Genomic DNA, 23,281 nt, shown 5'->3' with positions numbered 1-23,281 from the left:
GACAGTCTTTCTCATTTGAAGCTCCATGTATTAACAGAGATGTAGCTTTCAAAAGGAGATTAAAATGAGTGGATGAACAGTGCTCCCTGCTACATGTTTCTTTTGTTAGAAATCCCTAATTGTGAAAGGCCATGTTTGAAAGGATCAGAAGGTGGAATTTAGCTGAAATCAGATTCCATGCAGTTGCGTGTAACCAAACTGTTAAGAAACTTTCCAGTGAGATAGTACATTCTTGATCTACTGCAGAATTGGAAATAGAGCAACAAACATTTTGTCAAATGGCTTCATATTACTCTGTGTTATTTGGATAAATTACAGACCAGATTCTTAACTGGTGTGAAGTGGTAAATTTCTGCAGAAGTAACAGTTATGGCTTTTACCATGTTACCAATGGCAACTGAAACTTAAGCTTGTGTTGTGATACGCTTGTTTATACTTGGGTTTCTCTAGAGAAATAAATCCGTGGCAGTCGTTTTCACTGCCTGATTTTGATATGCACTGTAAAAGTTAAGTGCTGTGTTATATTAACATCTGATGTCTGTTTAATTCTTAAAAAAAAACCACAAACAAATCAAAACAACAAACCCAAAACCAAACCAAACAAACAAGACAAAAAACATTCCCTTGTAGATGAGGTCATAGCTGCTTCCTGATAGCTGTTTTAGCTGTTTCTTTTATTGAAGGTGGTTTTGTTGTTTGCTTTAAAGTGAGCATAAACTATAACAGGAGCAGCTCTCATTTTTGAGATAAAAGTTTGATACTAGAATATCCAACACAGGGCAGGGTATGTTTTCTAAACTAGCTGGAATTGTGTTAAAAGTTCCCAAATGCTTTACATTAAAGAAAGTAGTGGTCCTTGTAACTAATAATGGAAACTTCCACCTTTGAAGTTTCAGCATTTATAGAAAGATCAAGATGAATAACTTGCAAAGCCATTTAAAGTAGGAACTGGTGCAGAACAAGGAAAAGGCACAATAAAGCACCACCATCCAACCAGAAAACCTCAAACCAACAAAACCAGTGTAGCATCAGTGTTGTTAGCAGCCATGAGGAACTGTCATAATAATGAATAGTTACTCCTGACCATGATGCAAAGGTGTGAGTATGTGTCCTAGGAATTTGGGCACACAGATGCTTATTTAGAAATTGCAGTTCTCCCTATTGCCCTTTGGTATTAATCCCTTTCAAAGAGGCTTATATATCTTTGCATAAGAAAGAACCTGCAGTTGTCAAGTGACCTGAATGCCTTAAGAGGAGCAGCAAGTAATGGTCTAGAAATGCGCTTCATTGATCTTTTACCCTGTCTCTTGAAGTGGTCACTTCTCATAATTGGCAAAGGGTCAAGTACCCAGTTTGATCCACAAAAATAAGTGTAATAGATCTGGTTTCTCTCACTCTTTTTCTCTTTTCCCCTCTATAGTCTTCTGTTTTGTATTGCTCTCAAACCAAAAGGATAAAGGGTTCTGGGTGGAATGATGTTATTTTATGTCTATTTGGCTAGGGAATAGCTAGGTCAGTGGACCAAACAATTAGACCACATGTCAATAATGCACTTGCTCACTTCTTGCATTTTTCCTTTATGTGAAAGGATAAGTTATTTGGATGTATAGCTTCATCTTTTTTAACCCCGCAACAGTTGCTGTTAAACTCTTCTTGCCTCTGTCTTCCTCACCCTGTGACCCTAGGAGATGTGGTGCACCTGCTTCATCTCTTTACCAGCCTTTTAAGTACTTGCACAGTGTTCATCATAGTGGAGGGTATCTCCCTGTGGAGTATTTTCTTCAGGGAGGTGGTGAGCTGCTATGGAGTCACTGGCAATGGCATGGAGTAGGGGTTGAAGACAGAAGGAGGTAGCTGGTATAGCTTGAGGTAGGCAGCATGTCTGTTCTTTCTCAGCATTACTGTACCCTGAGGCCTGTCTACATACCATCCATGTTCCAGTCCTAATGGCTCTCCAGCAGTGCAGTCTTCTGGCTCTCCAGAATAAATTTCCCTCTAGCAGATGCACATAGCAGAACTCAGATCATGTCTTAATCATGTCTTCTGCTCAGACATATACTGGAGAGTATTTAATTTTATAGCCTACAGAGGATGGGTAAGAGAACTGGAAGGCTCAATGTTTCTAAAGCCAATAGAGATTTATTTCACATAACAAGTGCCCCCTCTGTCCCTAAGCTGTAGCCTTTCCCTTATCCCTTAAAACAAATGACTTTTGAGACTGATGGGCTTGGTGCCACAAGGAAGACTAAAAGCAAGAAACACAAGAAGCAAGCTTGTGTTTAGAGAACCTAAGGGTGTACTTGCTAGATTTAGGCAATCGTGTTTGGCAAATAGACAAGCCTTTGGCTCCTTTTAATGAAGAAAACTACATGTGCACTTGGTCCATCCAATTTCTCAACTGGATTAAATATGACTTGCATCTAGCCAGCCCTGATTAACCATTTTTATGTACTTCTTTCATGCATAAGCTATAGTGTGTGCTATTTTAGTATTGCTATTCTAGTTTGTGTATGACCTATGAGTATGTCGCTAGCTTGGACACATAACTTGGGTTGTGATTTTCAGGCTCTATTATTTTTACTACTTGTGATTTGAATATTATCTTGGGGTCATCAATGACAAGTACACTTGTTAAAGCAGGGAGTTTTATGGTGCTGTTTGTACTTACTGTATATACCCTGTACATTGTACTGTAGGTATAATATAGTGCATTATACATTCTTAATGCTATGTGCTTGTCTTCCTGCCTCTTGAGGAAGCTTCACTACTGCTTTAAATATGTATATTGCAGAGCTTATTATAGGACTGCAGGACTGACAAGTCCAGAGTCACTATTACTAAAATTATCACCTGTCTATGCTAAGGATTAAACATTGCATGAGAAACTGCAAAGGGCAATTCCGTGAGTAGAATCACGTGTGTGGTTATACCAGGAAACTTTAACACCATCAGGGTGTGTTGTGATTTGTAATAAGCCAAAGGTTGCATACTTTCAGCATATTGAACAAACTAATTCCTGTACCACTTCATTCTTTGACCTATTATTGATTGTACAGAGTTTGTCTCATTTTAAAGATCTGAGAATAACTGGTTGCACAGTACCTGCTCACTAAGCTGTGTGAAACTCTTAAGAAGTAGTATATTCATTAAAATACCAATTCTGGAGATACAGATTCTTCTGCTGGCTTTGCTACAGAGTCCTTGGGTGGTCTTGGGAGTGGGGGTAGTGATGGTAAAACTGTTATTTAATAGCTGCTTCTCTTTCTGTAAGGGGGGAGGAAAATGCTTTGCAAAAGCAATGAACGATTTTGGGGAAACTAAGGCATGCTGAGGGGCATTTTGCAAAGCGAAATGTGAACATTGCAAGAGTTAAATTCAAAATCCATATTCAAATCTTGCTGGTGCTTTGGATGAGCAGTTAAACTACTAAACATCTGCATTTCTCTGATGAGAAGCTTTGTAAAAGTAAAGTGATGGCTAATAAGCTGTGACTCAGAAGGAACTACACTAACAGCTACAATGCATCCTAGTAACTGTGATAAATGCTTGCATTTCAAATCTGAAATAAAAGCAGGATCTCATAGCCTAGATTTCTTCTCTCTGTGTATAGCCCCATGTTCAGTCTCCTGCAGATTTCTGCTCAGTAGACTAAATCAGAAGCTTAGGTGTTTATTGGCTCTGACGAGTTCCAAGTCCAGAATAAGTGATAGCCTGGTTTGCTTTAACGGAAAGTGGTAAGGTATTGGTAAGAAGTACTATTGACTTATGCATTTTCAGGGTGAGATGCTGGAGATATTTTGAGTGGACCAAAAGAACAGATTAAGTAATTTTGTCTTGTGTTCACGGAAAAACTCCTCAATTGTAGCTGTACTTGTAGGGGTGGAAAGGAGGAAGCATCTTCTAGAGCACACCAGGAAAAAAATGCAAACTTTTTGTGTCATTTCAGGGTAATGTTGAAGTCTCTGAAGAGGGCAGGAGCCCTCATTAGTTTTTCAGGAACAGTCCTGCAGTGGAGCCCTTTCACTTGGACTCTGCAAGACATATGGGAGAGTGCTGATACGTAGCAGCTGCTTACTTATTTTCTCACCCCCAAACCTGCTTCTTTGCCTTTGCTCTGTCAGTGCCTTGACTTGCATTCTTAGTGATTCTGTTTCAGTACCCATCCAGGCTGAGCTGTGTGTCAGTTCACACAGAGTCTGGTTTTAATTATCTCCCTCTTCTGACGGGCTCTCAGTGTTAAGCCAAACTGAATAATTATCGTGCTGCTTTGGAGATATTTTTATCTTTTTTTTTTTCTTTCCCCAAATGTTTGCTTTCACATTAAAAATTGATCAGAGTCTTGAGGTGGTTGCTTTGCTAGCAGTTTCTTAGATTCTTGAGGATTTATTACTGCATTTGAGAGTCAAAGTCCCTTCATTTTACGTATGGTGAAGGCAGTGTGCTTTTCCATGAGAAAATATTCACTCCTAACCCTTCCTGCTACATTTTATATTTGTTTCTTCAGTTTCTCAGAAGAGGCATTGTAAAGAGAAATATGATAGTGGTATTAAAGCTATGACTGGAATGGTGTCCAGATGTATGGTCAAGTTTGTAATTGGAAGCAGTGACTGTTGTTATCCACACTGATATAGCTGTGGTGGACAGGGGCACAGATCAACATTTGGGCACTGAAGTCCTTCCGTCTGGAAGAGAAGGAGAAAACTGAACTGAGAATAATAGCCATTGTTCTGTATTAATTACTTTGAACTATTATGCAATGATTTTTGACTCTCGGTTTGAGAGGAAAAAGCTGTTGTGGGACACAGAAAGAGTGAGATTTGACTATGGCCTGTCGAAATATTGAGGTCTAGGTTGGAGGGAGGGGATGGAGAAACTCATGATACATGCTAACACATAAATCCCTATTGGATCTTTGAACTGTTCCCAGTTAGACACATCAGCTTCCAGGCTTAGAAGCAGCTGGAGTTTCGTTTGAGACTTGCAAATTGATTGAATGAATGTTTTGTGGAAAGATATTCTTGTATTGCTAACGTGGTGTCTGTTTCAGGTATTTGTGCAAATTCATTCTAGTGCATAGGTGGTTGCCTGTTTCACTCCCAAGGCTTCTGTGAGTGAAGTAGGATATGTGAAGTCCTTTTTTTCAGAACAGGGTGGAAGCATTTACAGTGAAAGCTGAAGAAATAGCTTGCCAAATCATGCTTTGGTTGCTCTGGTGTGGTTCTAGTTATCACATGTTGGTTTGTGGGAAGCAGTTTAGCTCTCTTCGCAAAGGAAACCACAGGGAGCACAGTGTGCTCCCAACAAATGAGCAACCAACAATTGGGGAATGAAGTACTCTGTGCAGATAAATGGGAAGTTGCAGGGCATAGTAGGACATGTAAGATGTGGAAAAGAGTAAGTTGTGCTCTTGCTCTTGTCTACCCGTACTTTCTCTTCTCCACAACTGATTCTTCTTTTCCTCCCACTTCCCTAGCTGTCATTCCACTGTCTTGGCTCTGTTCTGTTTCCAAGCAAACCCTGCTTCTCCCTAATTTTTTTTCCTCCTCTTCCTTCCTACCCTATTAGGAGTGTCCCAAGTGCAGAACCCTTTATTCTAAATGGCATCCTCAGTTATGGACTTCCAGGCCCACCTCCTTTCACAAGAGGCTTGTTCCCTGCCTGCCCTCAAAACTAAACCCTTTGTTCACTCATTTTGTATACCTGTCTTAATGTCTTACGTGCTTTTTATCCTTTCACTTCATCAGGCTGTGGAGAATCTCTTGAGAGCATGACCAGAATGAACGCAGGGGACAAGAAATAAATACTGCTCTTGCTGGTTTCCTCCTTTTCCTTGGATGCTTCCTCAGTTTCAAATCAAGAGATGGGCATCTAGTCCCCAGCATTTGGATTCTTCCTGAATATCACCTTCCAAAGCACTACCCTTATTACCAGGAAAACTCTGAATATGATCAAAGCTTGATTAGCTAAACAGTCAAACGCTGTGTGAGCATCACAAACCTATTCCAAAAGAGAGTTGTCAGTACACAATCAGATAGCTGCTAAATACAAAGAAGGTATTTAGGAGATTGCAATTCCTTAAGAATAGCAAAATCTCCTGGTATTTGTTTGTTTTTAAAGCTCAGGGATGTTGGTTGGTTTATGCATAACAGATATGGTTTGTGAATTACAAAATAAAAACCCTGAAAGTGTAATAAAATCACCTGAAGTTGTCTTGCTTTTGAAAGCATCTGGAGGTGTTACTGGAAACTTTAGTTGAGCTGAGATTTCTCACCATCTGCTTTATTCCTTTCTTCCCATCCAGGTGAAGTCAAAAAGTAACTGCAGTTCCAAAAGGATTCACGGTGTTTTTAAGCAAGCAATAACGATGCTACAAGAAAAAGGGGTGGTTTTCCAGAAACCTGGTAGTTCCAAGGACTTATACCATGTAAGAAACTAAGCTGTGGTTGCAAAGAAGGTCAGGGCTATGACTTTCACAGAGAGTAGAAATGTTTCAATAAAAGAAGCTGGGCATCCAAGTGCTGTCTCTTTACTAGAAGTCTTACCTGCAGCTTACTTCAGTGTTGCTTTTATCTCTGTATCATAGAATGGTTTGGATTGGAAAAGACTGGAATAGGTTGCCCAAGGAGGTTGTGAATGCTCCATCCCTGGCAGTGTTCAAGGCCAGGTTGCGCGAGGCCTTGGGTGATATGGTTTAGAGTGAGGTGTCCCTGCCCATGGCAGGGGGGTTGGAACTTGATGATCTTAAGGTCCTTTCCAACCCTAACTATTCTATGATTCTATGATTCTATGACCTTAGGATTGTCTCATTCCAACCCCCTGCCATGGGCAGGGACACCTCTTACTAGAACAGGTTGCTCAAGGCCGTGTCCAACGTGGCCTTGAACACTGCCAGGGGTGGAACATTCACCACTTCCTTGGGCAACCTGTTCCAGTGCCTCACCACCCTCACAGTAAAGAACTTTTTCCTTCTATCCAGAATGAACTTCCCCTGTTTTAGTTTGAACCCATTACCCCTTGTTCTGTTGCTACAGTTCCTGATGAAGTCGCTCTCCAGCTTCTTTATAGGCCCCCTTAAGACAGTGGAAGGCTGCTACGAGGTCTCCATGCAGCTCCTGTTCTCCAGACTGAGCAGCCCCAGCTTTCTCAGTCTGTCTTCATACAGGAGGTGCTCCAGACCCCTGATCATCCTTCTGGCCTCCTCTGGACTTGCTCCAGCAGCTCCATATCCTTTCCTATATTGGAGCCACCAGAACTGCACAACATACTCCTAAGTGGGGTCTCACGAGAGCAGAGTAGAGGGGCAGGATCACATCCTTTGACCTGCTGGTCACACTCCTTTTGATACAGCCAAGCATCCAGGTTTCTGGGCTGCTGGAGCACACTGAAGCTGGCTCATGATCAGTTTCTCATTGACTGACACCCCTAAGTCATCCTTCACAGAGCTGCTCTGAATCTCTTCTCTGCCCAACCTGTAGCTACGCCTGGGATTGCCCTGACCCAGGTGTAGGACCTTGCACTTCACTTTGTTGAACTTTGTGAGATTGGCATTGGCCCACAGGCACTCACCTACTGAGTGGTTCTTTTTGTAACTCAGCACCAGACTTAAGCACTGATGCTATTCTAAGTGCAGTCTGTGTTCAATGGTTGCAGAACTGCTGATGCAGCTTGAGTACGCTGAAGCCTGAGACCTGGGATAGTTCTCTTGATCGAAGTGGGGTGACACTTGGTGTTCTACTGAGTTGGTTACCCACCCTCCTTTGGATTCTGTTATATGATGTACTTTGCTTAACTCATGGGTGCTGCTAATAGTACTAAAAATAATAACTACAGAGTTATCATTCATTATTAATTTCAGAGGCAGTATATAATGCAGACTGTAGTTAAGACAGTGTTGGTTTAGAATACATCATGGCATTGGATTGCTTTTCAACAGCCATGCCATTTACTGTGAAATAGACAGCTATAAACTGTCAGTTTCTCTGTTTTCTCCAGGTGACTGACTATGATAAGGAGCTGCTTGAAGTGACCCTTGATGTGATTAAAGAAGACTGTCGAAAACCCAGGCGTAAGTAACAATGTAATCAGGGCTTTTATGAGCTGTTGCTGATATATCGATGGCAATATCTCCTCCTGCTGCTGGATTAGATATGCTTCTTGTCCTTACCCTTGAACTTGGAGCTAAGCTGTTGGTGTAGCTGATCACTATAGCTGAAAGCAGCTTCCTGTGAGCATGGAGAAAGAAGGAGCAGGTGTGCCCAGCAGGAAGCAGACCTCTCAGATCTGAAACAATTAGCCGTTATCTTAGATCTGTATCTTTGGAGAATACTTAGATTTTGGGAGGAACCAAACATAACACAGTTAGGTCAGCACTTAGCAGCTGTTGCTTTGCACTTCAGATAAGTAGCAAATCTTGCTAGTTCAGTTCCTACAGGGGTGTTGACACAAAAAGTGACTGTGCAGAAGGGTAAAATCCCCACCTTCATTAAGTCAACAATAAAACTTAAGTCAGTAGGATATTTGCTGTAGATGTTAAGCTCAGGTAGAGCTCAGGTGGTTGTTCTTTGCAGGTAGGAATTTCAGTCTAACAAAATCCACTTCTTTTCAGGTAATGTACCTCATGTGGCTTCTGAATTATCCCTGTCCCTCAAGTCTACTGTGTCATATTGCCATAGCAGCTCGCTTAACTTGAGCGTTTGCTAATTACACTGGCACATTGCTACAGAGTTTCAATTCATTGGACAGAACGTGTCAGCAGGGATCACTTGCAGCTATTTGTGGGGTAGAAGGCTCTTTAGCACAGAATAAATGACTGACTAGAACATCAGGCATATAATCTTAAATTGCTCTTATAATATCACAACCATAATAGTGCTTGTAGGACCTGGTGTATGATTCTTATCCTGAAAGAAAATAGGCAAAGTGAAGTAGTATTATTTCTGAGGTTTCAACTGGCTATTTCAAGCGGTGGGGTAATTGCAGATGGGGTTCCTAGGTGGAGGTAGGAGTTCTGTATCTTTGAGGAGTGGAGGGAGTAGTTGTTAAAGGGCATGCAGGTGAAGATGGGCTTGTTTGCTTGAGGCTGTTCTGGTACAAGGTACCATATCACATTGTTTTATTGTCTTTTATCCAATTAACAAATACAATCTCTGTAAGAGTCAAACCATTCTTCTGCCCATTTTATGCACCAGCTGGTTCTCATGGGAACCCATTATTTTTTTTGCCACTATAAAGGCCAGAACCTGCATATAGCTGACACAGGGCACTGAGCGGCTGCCTGGTGTTTAACTCCTCTCTTATGTATTGTCACACTGGTGAAGTACTGAGAGGTTGGGAAGATCTTTCTCCTAGTTGGGAAGAGTCAACAGCAAACAGAAACTTGTAGATGAGTCCCAGAAAATGCTTTAAAGAGTCCCGAGTCCTCAAAGCCATATTTTCCATACTGAGCAGGTTAAAAATAGCAACCGCTTTACAGAGCCTCTTGTTCTGCTTGAAGCTTTCCATCTCCTTAGTTTCCTGTTGTAAAGAGGACAATTTCCAGGTCAGTGTCTCTTTGCTAGTTTTCAGAAAAACCTTTTCAATGCATTGGTAATAGGAGATTCTGAGGAGGAAAGCCAAGAAGTTTCAATCCAAACCAACAGGGTACTGCGGGTATTTTACTGTCGCTGAATGATGCAAGAGCACAGAGCTCAATGTGACTGTCTGCCCCCCTCTGCTGGTGGGTTGGCAGTCTTAGCCAGCTTGGCCTTGAAGAGCGAGTAGGCTCGTGGTGAGAACATAACATGGTAATACCTAAAGGGCTTTTGCTTATTTGTTACAAGAAATTGTTACCCATTTTCCTTCAAAAGTAGTATTAATCTTCCATGACAGAAAGACTGATTTAGGGTGAACCAAGTTCTTCTCTCTAGTGGGTTACTTGTCTGCCAGTTTTCAAGGCAATGCCTCACCCCATTGCTTTAGTTGTGACACATTCTCAGGCCCAGCCCAGTTGTCTGGAACTACTTTAGAAATAAAGAAAATCCCCAGCATGCCTAGTCAGAGCTCCACAAACCCTGACCTGTAATATGCCTACTTGACAAGCCTACTCCTTGGCTCCAATTGTAATTCCACATTCTGATCTTAAGTGCCCTCATACAAGGCCACTCTGAGTCCTCCTAGAGGCCTAAGATAGCCAGAAAAGGATGACAGCACATTTCGACTCCAGCCTGAACTGCAAAATGGAAGACTTAGTCCGGATATGGGTGGGTGGATTTGATTTGGGTTGTTTGGTTTAGGTTTTTTTGGGGGGGAGGGAGTATTTTTTGTTTGTTTTTGTTTTGTTTTTTAATTTTACTCTGGTTTTAGGCTTAGCTGAGAGCCAATAGTAATGAAGGGGAAAAAAAAACCAGGACCACTGCAAGTTAAATTTACTATGTCAGAATAGATCCCGTGTGAGATGTCCACAGTGACAAATGGTACCTGTTCTGTGACTCTATCCTCCCTGATATTGGTAGGTTATTCACAACCTGGCTTACCTCAGCTGGTGGACAGAAGCTGCAGTGCAGTATGTCAGTGAAAGAGGGACAGCATCACTCTACTGCAAGGAGTGTATTCCCTCAAAGTTGGATCATAGACTAGGAGTGTTTCTGGTTTACTTAATGATAGTACATACCTGCAGCTACCCCAAAATGCCATTTTCTGCCAGCATGTAGGAGGAAAGTATGTATTGTACTGTTGGGTAACAGTTGAGTCACTATTCTAATTCACTGAGACTTAAGGTAAGTTAGATCAGGGATGGGCACTTTGAACCTTCTTATGACAAACCTGTGACTAATGCAAAATGCAGCTAGCTACTTTGTTTGCAACAATAGTCACTATGTCCAGGTAGAGGCATTGTTCTGTTCCTTGCATTTAGCCATCCTAGAGTGGTGGATGCATTTTTGGCTACCAGCCACTCAGGTGTTTTATCATGCTGGATTACTGACTTCTAAAGAAGTATCTTTGCTGGATTCACAGCCTAATAGGAATTAGGCTGAGCTGTTTATTTCCCAGTACTCAGCATTGCCTCCTGCCTACCAGTGACTTTTCTCCATAGCTTCTAAGGCAGTCCTGTGGTTCAGCTGATTCCAGAGTAGAGAGTGGCAAAAATATAAACAAAGGCAGCAAGAATGAGTTACAGGAACCCCCCTGTAACTTCTCAAACTTAAATTACATCATGTGAGCTGAGGAGGAGGGAGTAATTTTTTTCTGATCCATCTCATTTATGTTCCTTTCCATTATTAGCCAGGGGGGAGAAAGAAACCTATTGCAAGTTCAGCTGTTGGGGAGACTGGGTTTACAGGATGTGTTGGATGAAATGTTGGCTGAGACAGCTGAGCTTCAAGTGATGACTCCACCAGGCCCACAGTAGCTGCATAAAGTACTGCAGCGGCCATTAAGGACTTTTGTCTCTGGTTTGCCTTCCAGGAAAGGGGATTCTGTTGCATTTCTGATCTCTTGTATATTTTCATGGTTAATTCCTCTTAAAAGAACATAAAATTTGATACTTCTGTGAATTGCTACTTCCGTTATTGTCTGAGTAGTCTGAAGTGTGGGAATGGGATCGCACTGCTAGAAGAATGAAAGTTGCATTGTAGCAGATTTTCCACAAGATGCCAGCATTGGGCAAGCAGTTAAGGGTCTTGGCCACGGAACTTTCTCTGTTCTGGCTGGCTTTGAACTTGGGTATGAGCAAAAGGGTTTTAACGTGGTTTCTTCTGCACTTGCAGAAACTGTATGGCTTGCATAAGTGTTCAGTGGAGGTACCCTGAAGTTATTAACTACACACACAGGATTTGGAGAAGGCTGAGGTTCTGAATGACTTCTTTGCTTCGGTCATCACTGGCAAAGGCTCTGACCGCACCACCCAAGTCTTGGAAGGCAGAAGCAGGGACTGTGACAGTCAAGACCTTGGGCCCACTGTAGGAGAGGAACTGGTTCGAGACCATCTTAAAAATCTGAACATGCACAAGTCCATGGGTCCTGATGAAATCCATCCACGGGTCCTGAAGGAGCTGGCAAATGAAGTTGCTAAGCCGCTGGCCATCATATTTGAAAAATCATGGCAGTCAGGTGAAGTAGTTCCCGACAACTGGAAAAAGGGAAATATAACCCCCATTTTCAAGAAGGGGAAAATGGATGACCCAGGGAATTACAGACCAGTCAGTCTCACCTCTGTGCCTGGCAAAATCTTGGAGCAGATTCTCCTGGAAGGCATGCTAAGGCACATGAAAAACAACAAGGTGCTTGGTGACAGCCAGCATGGCTTCACTAAGGGGTAATCCTGCCTGACCAATTTGGTGGCCTTCTATGATGGGGCTACAGAACTGATGGACAGGGGTAGAGCAGCTGATGTCATCTACCTGGATTTGTGCAGAGCGTTCGACACTGTCCCACACAACATCCTTGTCTCTAAATTGGAGAGACATCAATTTGATGGATGGACCACTCGGTGGATAAAGAACTGGCTGGATGGCCGCACTCAAAGAGTTGTGGTCAATGGCTCAATGTCCAGCTGGAGACCAGTAACGAGTGATGTCCCTCAGGGATCGGTGTTGGGACCGGCCTTGTTTAACATCTTTGTCGCTGACCTGGACAGTGGGATTGAGTGCGCCCTCAGCAAGTTTGCTGATGACACCAAGCTGTGTGGTTTGGTTGATACGCTGGAGGGAAGGAATGCCATCCACAGGGACCTTGACACGCTTGTGAGGTGGGCTGATGCCAACCTCATGAAGTTTAACCATGACAAGTGCAAGGTCCTACACCTGGATCAGAGCAATCCCAGGCACAGCTACAGGCTGGGCAGAGAAGAGATTCAGAGCAGCCCTACAGAGAAGGACTTGGGGGTGCTGGTCAATGAGAAAATGAACATGAGCCGGCTTCAGTGTGCGCTTGCAGCCCAGAAAGCCAACCGTATCCTGGGCTGCATCAAAAGGAGTGTGACCAGCAGGTCGAAGGAGGTGATCCTGCCCCTCTACTCTGCTGTCGTGAGACCTCACCTGGAGTATTGTGTGCAGTTCTGGTGTCCTCAACATAAAAAGGGCATGGATATGCTGGAACAAGTCCAGAGGAGGGCCACGAGGATGATCAGAGCACTGGAGCACCTCCTGTATGAAGTTAGGCTGAGAAAGTTGGGGCTGTTCAGCCTGGAGAAGAGAAGGCTGTATAGAGACCTCATAGCAGCCTTCCAGTATCTGAAGGGGGCCTATAGGGATGCTGGGGAGGGACTCTTCATTAGGGGCTGTAGTGGTAGGGCAAGGGGTAATGGGTTAAAACTTAAACAGGGGAAGTTTAGATTGGATCTAAGGAAGAAATTCTTTCCTGTGAGGGTGGTGAGGCACTGGAATAGGTTGTCCAGGGAGGTTGTGAATGCTCCATCCCTGGCAGTGTTGAAGGCCAGGTTGGACGAAGCCTTGGGTGATATGGTTTAGAGCGAGGTGTCCCTGCCCATGGCAGGGGGGGGTTGGAACTTGATGATCTTAAGGTCCTTTCCAACCCTAACTATTCTATGATTCTATGATCAACAGGTTGTACTGAATGAGCCCTGTATATTAGAGTTTGCAAGACTGATGATATTTTGCCCTTATTGTTAGTGTTATAGCCCTGACACTTCCCAGAAAAGTCAGGAGGAACAGTTGAGAATCGAAGAGCTGTAGGCATAGGCTGGGTCTCTTCCTTCTGAATATACACATCTCTGCTTTAGTACCTAGGGATCTTCCTCTTTGACAGCTGTGGCTTTTTCATGACTAATCTGGATTATAATAGTTAAGAGTCTGAAGCCTTTCCTCCATGCCTGACTGTGTTTAACTTCTTTTTTTCCTGCAGATGCTGAAAAAGGCTGCCATTTCCTTCATATCTTAAATTGTGTTCGTCAGAGCTACAACCCCTCTCTGCCTGAAATGGTGATGAACCGTGTCTTGGAACTGCTGGAGAGAAACAGTGATGTTGTCAGCACTATGGAAGGATATTATATGACATTTTAAAGAGAGAAGATAAGATACATTTGTTGTGGTCCATTCCAGATAAAGGAGGGGGGAAGGACAGTTTGAGTGACCCTGAAAAGCTGCTATTACCTGATATGGTCTAGATAGAGGGAGAAAAAAGAGCATTCTGATTCTCCAAATACTATTTTTGTCTAGCTCCAGAGAAGCTGTTAAAATACTTTTGTTAATATCCTTGCTAACTTCCTCGCTATTCCTAGTGAAAGTTGTATCAACCTGATTCTGGACATCCTAATATAGGAGGGGAGCTAGAAAAGAAACTGCTCTTTCCTTGCAGTAAGATATGACATGGTTGTCCTCACATTTACAACCCTAAAGAAAAGGCACTGCTCCAGAGTGCTGTTTACAACAGTGGGCATGACAGGATTCATTTTTTCTGGCTTAAAGACTGATCTCGTGGTCTTTCCATATGGTAATAGCTGTGGATCTTCCTTTTTATATATACTTTATAATACCTAGAGAAAAGACATATAAGCAAACAATCAAAAGATTTGCCTGGTCTTCCTGGCAGCGTTGGTGTACCCATGTCTGTAAATATGTATTCCCGAATATGCACAACTTTTGCACTACTGAAGCACAGTCCTGGCCTTTCTCTGAAAAGTTATATTTAGGAATGGAGTCCTGCATCCCTTTCCCACCCTGCAGCCTTGCCCACTGCTTGTCGAGCATGTCTGGATTCCCCTGGCTATCATGCACACTACTGATGCATGTTGCTGTGGATTCTGTTTAGACCAGAATTCTCAAAATCAGCCTCCATTTTGCTGCTTATTTTTAAATTGCTTCCTACATCACAAATGGCAAATCATAAATCAGATGCTTTGGAAAAGAAAACATGAAAGCCAGCAAGACCCACTGTAATCTCCATGCTCCCCATTATCTTTTGTGTCTTATGTTCCTTGTCACTTTCAGGGAAAAATACTATTCATCTCTGTGCTTGCAGGGGAACGGAAGGCATTGATGAAATAACACTAGCCTAAAGAAGGCTGCCATGCAAGATGTTTGATCTCTGTTATGTGCCACAGTTCAAAGCCCAGAACTGTTCAGTATTTATCCTTAGAGAGGGCTTGCTGCTGCAGGGGCTTGTCTGTTTAATTAATCTGTTTAATAGTGTGGAGGTGAGACCTTTAACTTGAAAAGAGAAGAAAGGGTTGAATGTATCCTTCCTCTTTCCTCTGCACCTTCCCTGGAACAGTTGAAATAGCAGACTCCCAGGAGGCAGATGTAGTGGTAAAGCCCTATAAGGATTGACATAGCAGGGAAAAATAAACCATAGGCATGAGGAAAGCCAGTGAGTAGCCCCATGTGTGCCAGGTCTCTGGTTTGTTGTTATATTATATGCCTCATTCCAAGCTCTGGCTGCAGTGAGATATAGGCTAAGAGAAAGGCATGACAAAATATTTGGCATTTGCATTCAGAGGCCTGTGGAAAACTCTGTCCTTAAAGAAATGGTGTGTTTGTTCATAGTGGAAAATGATGTATGAATCATTCTGCTGCTGTAAATTACCTTCTTGCTGCAGGGCTCACTAATTTGTTTCCCTGCAGGCTGTCCTACTGCTAGCACTGCTGCTCTGGTTCGAGTTGGGTACCTGTTAGTCAGATCTTACTATGGGCCTGAAGAGGTGCTGTAAGGATGTACTTGTGCAGGAGGAAATGAAAGAGAAGATGATTAATAAAGAATTGTGGAAGTCTTCTCTATTCTTTGCCTGCCTGTCCCATGTCTCTGGAAATAAGTGAAAGAAGTCCAGATTCAGAGAGAAGTGGTACTGAGGGGAATTGCAGCTTAAATTTATGCCTGCAAAAGGTCTGGTTGGCCAGAGGGAAGGTTTGTTTTTCAGATTCCTGCTCTGATTACTGATCAGTTTGAAGTGATGCTTAAAAACAAAGGCCATCTATGAAGCAGTTTGGAGTTTGATTCCTAAATTCATACTCGCTTTGGGAGTTAACTATATGCTACTGCTTGATCATGGGCAAGTCACCTACTTGGCATGAGTTCATGGATTTTTTTGAACGAAAGTATGCGGTGTCTTGGGCATACGGAAGAATGTGGCATCTAATTTAAGAGACTGGCTTGGCCATTTCCTTGAAATGTTCTGTATTAGCAGAAGCTGATTTTGCTGGGAAAGGGTTAAAAGAACACTGCTGGCTCAGTGGGAAAGGTGATCTCCTCTCCTGGGCTAGAAGAAAGACTGACCCTGGTTCTCCTGAGGGTGTCAGCCAAGTGTGTGGGCTGGATGAGTTTGCTAAGTATTGGAGGAAAGATAGTCTGCAGATCATGTTGCTCTTTAGGGTCTCCTTAAAATAAATTCATACCAAAATAGGATTACATCTTTGTCCTCTGCAGCTTGTATAGTCATACACACAGCTTCTAATGGGTTCTGCTGCATCCACCTTTAATGCTGCGCTTCCTGGGTTTTAGATGTGTTTCTGTGTGTAAAGTCTGCCTAAAACTCCATGGCACCTATTTTCTATGCCTTGGAGATTCATGAAAGTGTCTTCCCTCTCTGTCCTGTCCCTGTTGCACTTTAAAAGCAGCTGCAAAGCCTCAGAGATGAAGTGAGAGGAGCTTGCCTGTGGAAGGATGGATAGTCAGTCTTGAAAGAACCTGTCCTCGGGGGTTTTTAAGTTGTCCTTGCTGGCAATGCTGGACTCATGTGATGGAGGGTGCATTCTGTTGGAGATTGCTCCCCAGGAACAGCAAAAAGGGCTTTTTCTCACTTGAGTTTGCTCAGGGAAGTAATATGAATGAACACAAGGGAGCCTATGGTTTTTACAAGACTGAAAGGTTAAGGCAGAATTAAGAGGAGTCTAGATTTAAGTTACAGAGATTCTAATTCTGAATAACTGTATGGAATAGTTGTGCCTTAAGTTTGCATGCTTTATTTTTTTCCATGGTGGTCACCCAGCAGAGACTAACACTCTGGTTGAGTGCATTCCCTCTCTTGTACCTACAGGGAATAGCGTATGCATATGCCTGCACAGAAGTACCCAGGCTAGCTGAGCACAGAGCTCACTGTAGGTTGATTTACCCATTTACTCAGTATCTCTACAGTATGCTTCTGTGACAGCAGTCTAGACATACCCGTATTGGCATAAGTCACCTTTATGTAAGTCTAACTACACACACTAGGGCTTTTACTGCTAATAAACTGTCTCTCTGTTTAAAAGATCATATCCTTAACCAAGAGAGTCATATCATGCACACTGTGAAAACTCTGACCACACCTACAAAATATTGTGTGCAATATACAGTGAAAGCACACTTTCTTGTTTTGTTTACTTTGAAAACTTGTTAGGCAATGCAATTATTAGTGCTTTACTGAAGGGCTTTGAAGGCGGCACTTTAGTTTAAAATTGACAAGTGAGAATTCATGTTGTAGGACTGCTTCATGGCCAGCTTCAGTTTCCATAGAAACAGTTATGGCAGTAAAAGGCAGGTAAGTAAAATGGAGTTTTTAAAAGCAGTCATCATTTTTGTTACTTTAAAAAGGTATGTTTCCATAGAAATACAACACCTGAGAACAAAAACTACCAAAGAACCTCAATATTTTATTCTAGCAAAAGGTAAGGTGAGTGCTTTTCTGGTGAGGAAATGAACTCTACTTTCAGTCCCCACCATCTGCTTAGGTGAGAGAAGAAATGAGGTGGTTCATGCCTCAGTTTTGCTCTTTTGTAAATAGGGGGCAATCCAGCTCCCTGTGTAGGTATAAGCCTCAACTTTTCTTAACATTAGTCATTAAAAGCTCTTGAGATCTGTTGATGTGACCTGTTAAGGAATATCTCTGTGTCTGTGTGGGAGAGGGTGAATGGATATATGCTGGAGTGGGGCTTCGTTCTAATCCAAGCCTCACTTTTGCTAATAGCTTTATCTTTCTCCACCTCGTTTTCCATGCATATTACTTGGCCTGGCTTGTCTTTCTGCTCTGCAGGTCCAATGAAGCAATGATGGCCTCCCTAGTTTTATTTGTATCCAGTATTTTTCCTGGAATCCTATTCCCCCTTATGACTTCTTAAAAATATAAATCCAGGTAAATAAGTTTCGGGTTGTCTCATTCTCAAATCTTTGGATTGTAAATCTGTACCTCTGGGGGTGTGTATTTTACACAAGCTAACTGAGAAATGAAGCTTTTCTTTCAAAGTAATAAAGACGAATGTAAAGATCAGCTGCGTGACTGAAAGCTGTTATTTTGTGGATCTGTGCATGCTTGTGTATTCCAGTGATGAACACCATAAATAGGAGTTTGTAGTTCTTCATTCAGAATGAAAATTCATCAACAAGCATTTAGTGAGGCGTGGAGCCACATGAAGAATTATGAGGCAGAGTACTGAAAATCTGCTTGTCAGAGAAATGGCAGTTTCATTTACTTTGGGAGTAAGCCGATCCTGTGGGGAAAAGATGTGCCTAGCAAAGATTTGTATCTTTATACTTACTTCTGAATGGGAAAGGAGCAAGTTCAGACCCCATGGGCAACCTGAAGTTTGAAACTTCCTGTCAGTGCAGCGCTATGTTCTTTATTGCCATCTTTCACCGCAGTCTCCAGCCCTCCTGCCCCAACCCTACAGCCCAGGGAGCAAACAACAGTTCGGCTGCAAAGATAAAAGAATAGTTGTAATAATTGGTTACCGTCCTCCAGGAGCCCCGGCCCTACAGAAGCATTTTTGTGGATGTTTGTTGGCAGCAGGGAAATGCTGAGCCAGGGATCTTGGGTTTCATTCCCAGCAATGTGCCCTGTCAGGCACAGAGGCTTTCTCCCTAATTTCTTTCATCTATTTCTGCTCTCCACTCCCTCCCCTAACTGTCATTTGTCAGTCCCTTCATTTCCTTCGCAGTCTCATCGTCCATCTCTGTACCACAGATCCTTGCCAAACCTCCTTCCTCTCTACTTTGTTCCCTTTTTCTTTCCGAACTCAAATATCCTAGTCAGCATCTGGCAATTGAAAGTTTCACTCTAATCCCCTCGCCTAACTGACCTGGCACTGTTCACAGCCTGTTCTGATTCCAGCAGATTGTGCCTTGCTTCTTGTCTAGGCACTAGAAGAGGCAGATAATGACTTTAGAGCTTTCTTGCTCATGTAGTTTGGAGCAGGAAAGAGTTGTAATTTCAGGATAACACCACTTTTCCCACCCCACCCTCACAAACACCCAGTTGCCCCCTCGAAGATTCCAGTGGCGATTTTCTTGCAGGTATCTGAGTACAAAACAAATGTACTTGCCCAAACCTAAGTAAGCACAAGTCATGCACAAGACAGAAGCTGTTTCTCCCTGCTGCTTTCACATCCTGCCAGATTTGGTTGCAGACATGATCTGTAAAGTTGATGTGGACTTTTAGTTTGCCTGCCAATTAGCATGTCTCCTTTTTTTCTGAGAAAGTGTGATTTTACTCTAATGGGATTATAGTGTGTGTCTGGGCATTTGTCAACGTCTGTCCCACCACCTGAAGTGACTTTGTATTCTGTTGGCTAGTTAAGAGGGGTGAAGGACCCTGAGCTGTTAGAGTCTTTAGAAAATGGATGCACTGATAGAAGAGGGAAGCCCAAATTCGTGCCTCCATTAAGGGGAAGGAAGAAACTCAGTCACGCATCACTGGAGAAACCACACACAAGACAGTCCCAAGAAACCCGTTTTTATAACCAGTGGCTTCAGCTGCCACCAGAAGCACTTGCTCTGACTGCTCTTTTAAGAAATGACTGCACTGTTTTTCCTGAAGCTTACTCATAGGGAACACCCCAAATTTCCCATTCACGATGGGAAACTTCAAGTCATTAAAACCTGGTAAAGTTATAGTATTTACATCAGGGTACAAAGTTGAGTAACCAATTGTTAGGTATGCCACCAGCCCATTACTACCAATATGTCTTAAATGTGCCACGGGGACTACACTCATCTAGTCACAGTAATTTACAAGTTGAAGCCAGCCCAGATTAACAAGTCTGCCTGAGCATAACATAACCTGGAATTTGCTTGTGAAAGAAATAACCTAAAGGAACAATTTTCAGCAAGTGTTGAAGCACTGAACAGTGTGCTGCCAATTAACCTGGCACAACATGTCCTACAGCTCTTGTTTTAGCTTGCTTTTTGTTATTGATTGGAAGGATGAGTGCTGCTTCCCAACCTGCTAGAACTGGAGCTCTCTGCCACCTTAGCCTGCGATGAATATGCTGTGACTCTACAAGCATGGAGACCAAAACATCTGCTTTTCCTGCTTGAGAACTGCAGGAGTGGCTGCAGCCAGACGCTGCTTCTGTAGAAGATTTGGCCTGAGACATCTGTTCTTTGTTCTTCTTTCTAATTTCCCTAAGTTAAAAGATGGGAAAGTCATCTCATGTCTGCTGTGAAGAAGGTAAGGTAAAGTGTAAATGCATGTCACTGCGTACTAGCCTATGTGATTAAACAAAGCCAAGTTTTGACCTGAAATGCTTGTGGCTCCTCCCAGGAGTGAAGGCCTTATCCAAATATATAATGCTGTTTGGAAATATGAGGGAGGAATCCATTCCCTCAAATGTCTTCCCCAACAACAGAGTCATGTAAGCCCTGCAGGCTTACCTGATACTAACATGTGCTTTTCTTGGCCAGGTACAAAGGTGGTAGGGAAATAAAAAGGGTGTTTGGAGTTGGGTTTTTCTCCTATTGCCAAAATCTAAGCCACTCACATTGAGAGTGGAGGAGTTGTCCTTGCATGCATGTAAAACTAAACTCTTCTTTGCTGTAATGTCCACAAAAACGCCCAGAGCTGTAACAAGCCAGGTGGTGGTCTGACACTATAGCCTACAGCTGCTGACTGCTGGTGTCTCATTGTTTTCTTCCCTCACCTTGTCTTTTTCTCCCCAATAAAAACACTTAATTTCTGGTTCAGAGTAGTTATAGCCTCTCTCTTTGTCTTTCTGTGAGTGCAGTGATCCAGGACAAACGTAACAAGAGCAAACTGATACAGAGAGGAGTTTTGGAACTCTGAATGTAGGAAAGGATGAGAAATACAGAGGAAGCTGAAGGAGGAGGATTTAGCACAAAGATGTTTGAAATTAGTCCCATTGAAAAAGGCTAAAGCAGTAATTGTTTAACGATGCTTTAGACATCTGTTTCAGGACAGGCAGCAGGTGTTGCATGTAATGAAAGCAAGGGCTTGTACTGTTTTACTTTCTGCAATTAGAAAGCAGGGGAGGAAATGAGGGCAGGAAAAAATTGGAGTAAGAGAACATTTACCATAAACAGCTGGACAAATTTATACAGAGCACAGTAATATTTATATGCTCTTCCTCTGCCTTCCTTTAACAGTTCCTATGTTCTGCAGGGTATTTTGTCCTTTCTATAAAAGACCAGTGCATTGGATGCTTAAAGTTAGATGATAAAGTAAGAGCTGGCCTTTGAGCTCTTTTGTCTTTGAGGATGAAAATATTCAAGATCATGTAATTGTCAGTAGCCCAAATGCTGATTCTAACTGATGGAAACAGTCCTGAAGGAGGAGCTGCCCTTCTCTTGTAAGTGGTCTCTGTGTGCCTCTGTCACCAGATCAGTGGCTGAGAAAGACTCCCATTAATGAAATGGCCTTTAGGGTTGCATCCCTGGTGCTGTGTGACCATAGCTTAACACATGCCTGGATCCAAATGAATGGATGGGATTATGTGGATGGTGTGTCTGCTGCCCCAGACTGAATAGCACACCTGTACCTGCTAGAGAAGCTGTAGTTCCACTTTCCAAGCAGTATTTTCTGGTTTGGAATGATCTTATTTTTTTTTCCAAGCAATAAACATCTTTGGTTTTTCCAAACATCTCCCCTACTGATGTACAAAGTCTAACTTGAGAATACTCTCTGTGTGTACCCATGGGATGATGCTGCTGCTGAGGAGGTCCAGAAGTGCTCCCTCTAAAGAAGTCTCTCTGCAGGGAAAACCCCTTTGCTTTTGCATGAAAGTAACTTTAATAAATAAATAAATACAAAATAATCAAAGCACTCCACTGCAGAGTGGTAGAGGTTGCATGTTACAGGTTTCCCCTTATAGTGTCAAGCTTGTGGTTTTGTCATCTATGGTCTAACAGCAGTTCCATGGTTCATAAGGTTTTATTGATGCATTTTTATAATTCACAGTCCATCAGTCAAATGTTCTCTGCTTTGGATATTGGCAGATAAAGTCTTCTACCATCTCTAGGGGATGTGCAGCCAAATAAAATTACTGCTTGCTTTCAGAATGGGTTGAATAAGTAAAAACAGTGAACAAGGAAATTCAAGTTTTAAAAGGGCTTGGTGGAAAATTCAGATCTGTTAATACTGAGGTCTTGGTGTCCAAGTATATACTTAGAGGTAACATGGGAGAGAACACAAAGACAGACTGCTTCTTCCTAGACTGACTTTATTTGTAACAAGCCTGCATTTTCAATAATAGATTGCCAGGTGGTTTTTTTGGAGAGGGTGAGGCAGAGACCAGTCTCAAAATGTGCTATTTTGAGAACCGTGAGAACATCTGAAGTCAGAGATAGCATCCAGGAAGAAACCTGGGGAATCCCAATCCAAACCTGTGATCAGTTTGATAAACTTCAGCAGTCTCAAATGTAAGCCTGACATGTACATAACACATAAAGACAAGTGTGGTTTGAGTTTGCTTTGTTTCATTATTTTAACCATGTCAATGGATATCTACAAAGCCTTCATGACAATGGAAAAATACAAGGTGTATGCGGATGAAAACCAGTCTGCAATTTGCTGCTACTACCTTAAACAGAGAGTGCAGCTCACATACTGAGGTTGGAAATCCTTCATCCACAATTGGTAAGGGAGGACTGAAAATAACATCAGTCATGAAAGTGTTAAATTGTAAGATAGCTGCTTGAAGAAGGGGATAATCTATAATTTAAGTCATGAGGGTAAAGCAGCTCTTTCATAATGTAAGCGAAAGCTGTTATGCCGTTGGGAAAGCATGTACAGTTCTATCAGGGGGAACAATTATTTTCCTTTTCCCATTATCCTGAATTGCACATAGGGGCTGCTACCACAGCACTCTGATGAGGAGGCTGGGGGGAAAGGGGCACACTACTGTGCTGGGGGGGAGGCTGATCTGCCAGGACTGCAGCTTGTTTCTTCAGCTTCCTTTTCCATCACATAAACCGGGCCTATTTATCTCCAGAGTGAATTTCATTTGAAAAGCAGAAATCTCTCAAGAAGATGAAATGCAATTGGCTTTTAAAACATAGCAGAAAAAGATTGCATCGTGCTTTGTGTTTCAGAGTTTGAGATTTGAATGCCAGACAGACTACTATTCTTGTCACTCCTATCAAA

The 23,281-nt window shown here is 42.5% G+C and overlaps 1 protein-coding gene across 3 annotated transcripts in view; it reads left to right on the top strand.

Moving 5' to 3' along the window:
- STN1 (STN1 subunit of CST complex) overlaps positions 1-18,656 on the top strand; it is a 49,404-nt gene extending 30,748 nt beyond the window's left edge. For all 3 annotated transcript variants that reach the window (XM_061372617.1, XM_061372618.1, XM_061372616.1), the window contains exons 8-10: positions 6,302-6,424; positions 7,993-8,065; positions 13,840-18,656. In XM_061372617.1, coding sequence (XP_061228601.1) covers positions 6,302-6,424; positions 7,993-8,065; positions 13,840-13,997 — 354 coding nt within the window. In that variant the 3' untranslated portion in view covers positions 13,998-18,656. The remainder of the gene's footprint in view (positions 1-6,301; positions 6,425-7,992; positions 8,066-13,839) is intronic.
- Positions 18,657-23,281: the final 4,625 nt, after the last annotated feature.

This window comes from Neopsephotus bourkii, unplaced genomic scaffold (assembly GCF_033783945.1).
Source record: "Neopsephotus bourkii isolate Nb327-2 ecotype Australia unplaced genomic scaffold, CSIRO-AGI_Nbou_v1 NB_1615, whole genome shotgun sequence".
NCBI lineage: Eukaryota > Metazoa > Chordata > Aves > Psittaciformes > Psittacidae > Neopsephotus > Neopsephotus bourkii.
The sequence above is the reverse complement of the archived record's forward strand: the minus strand, read 5'-3'. Positions and strand labels throughout refer to the sequence as shown.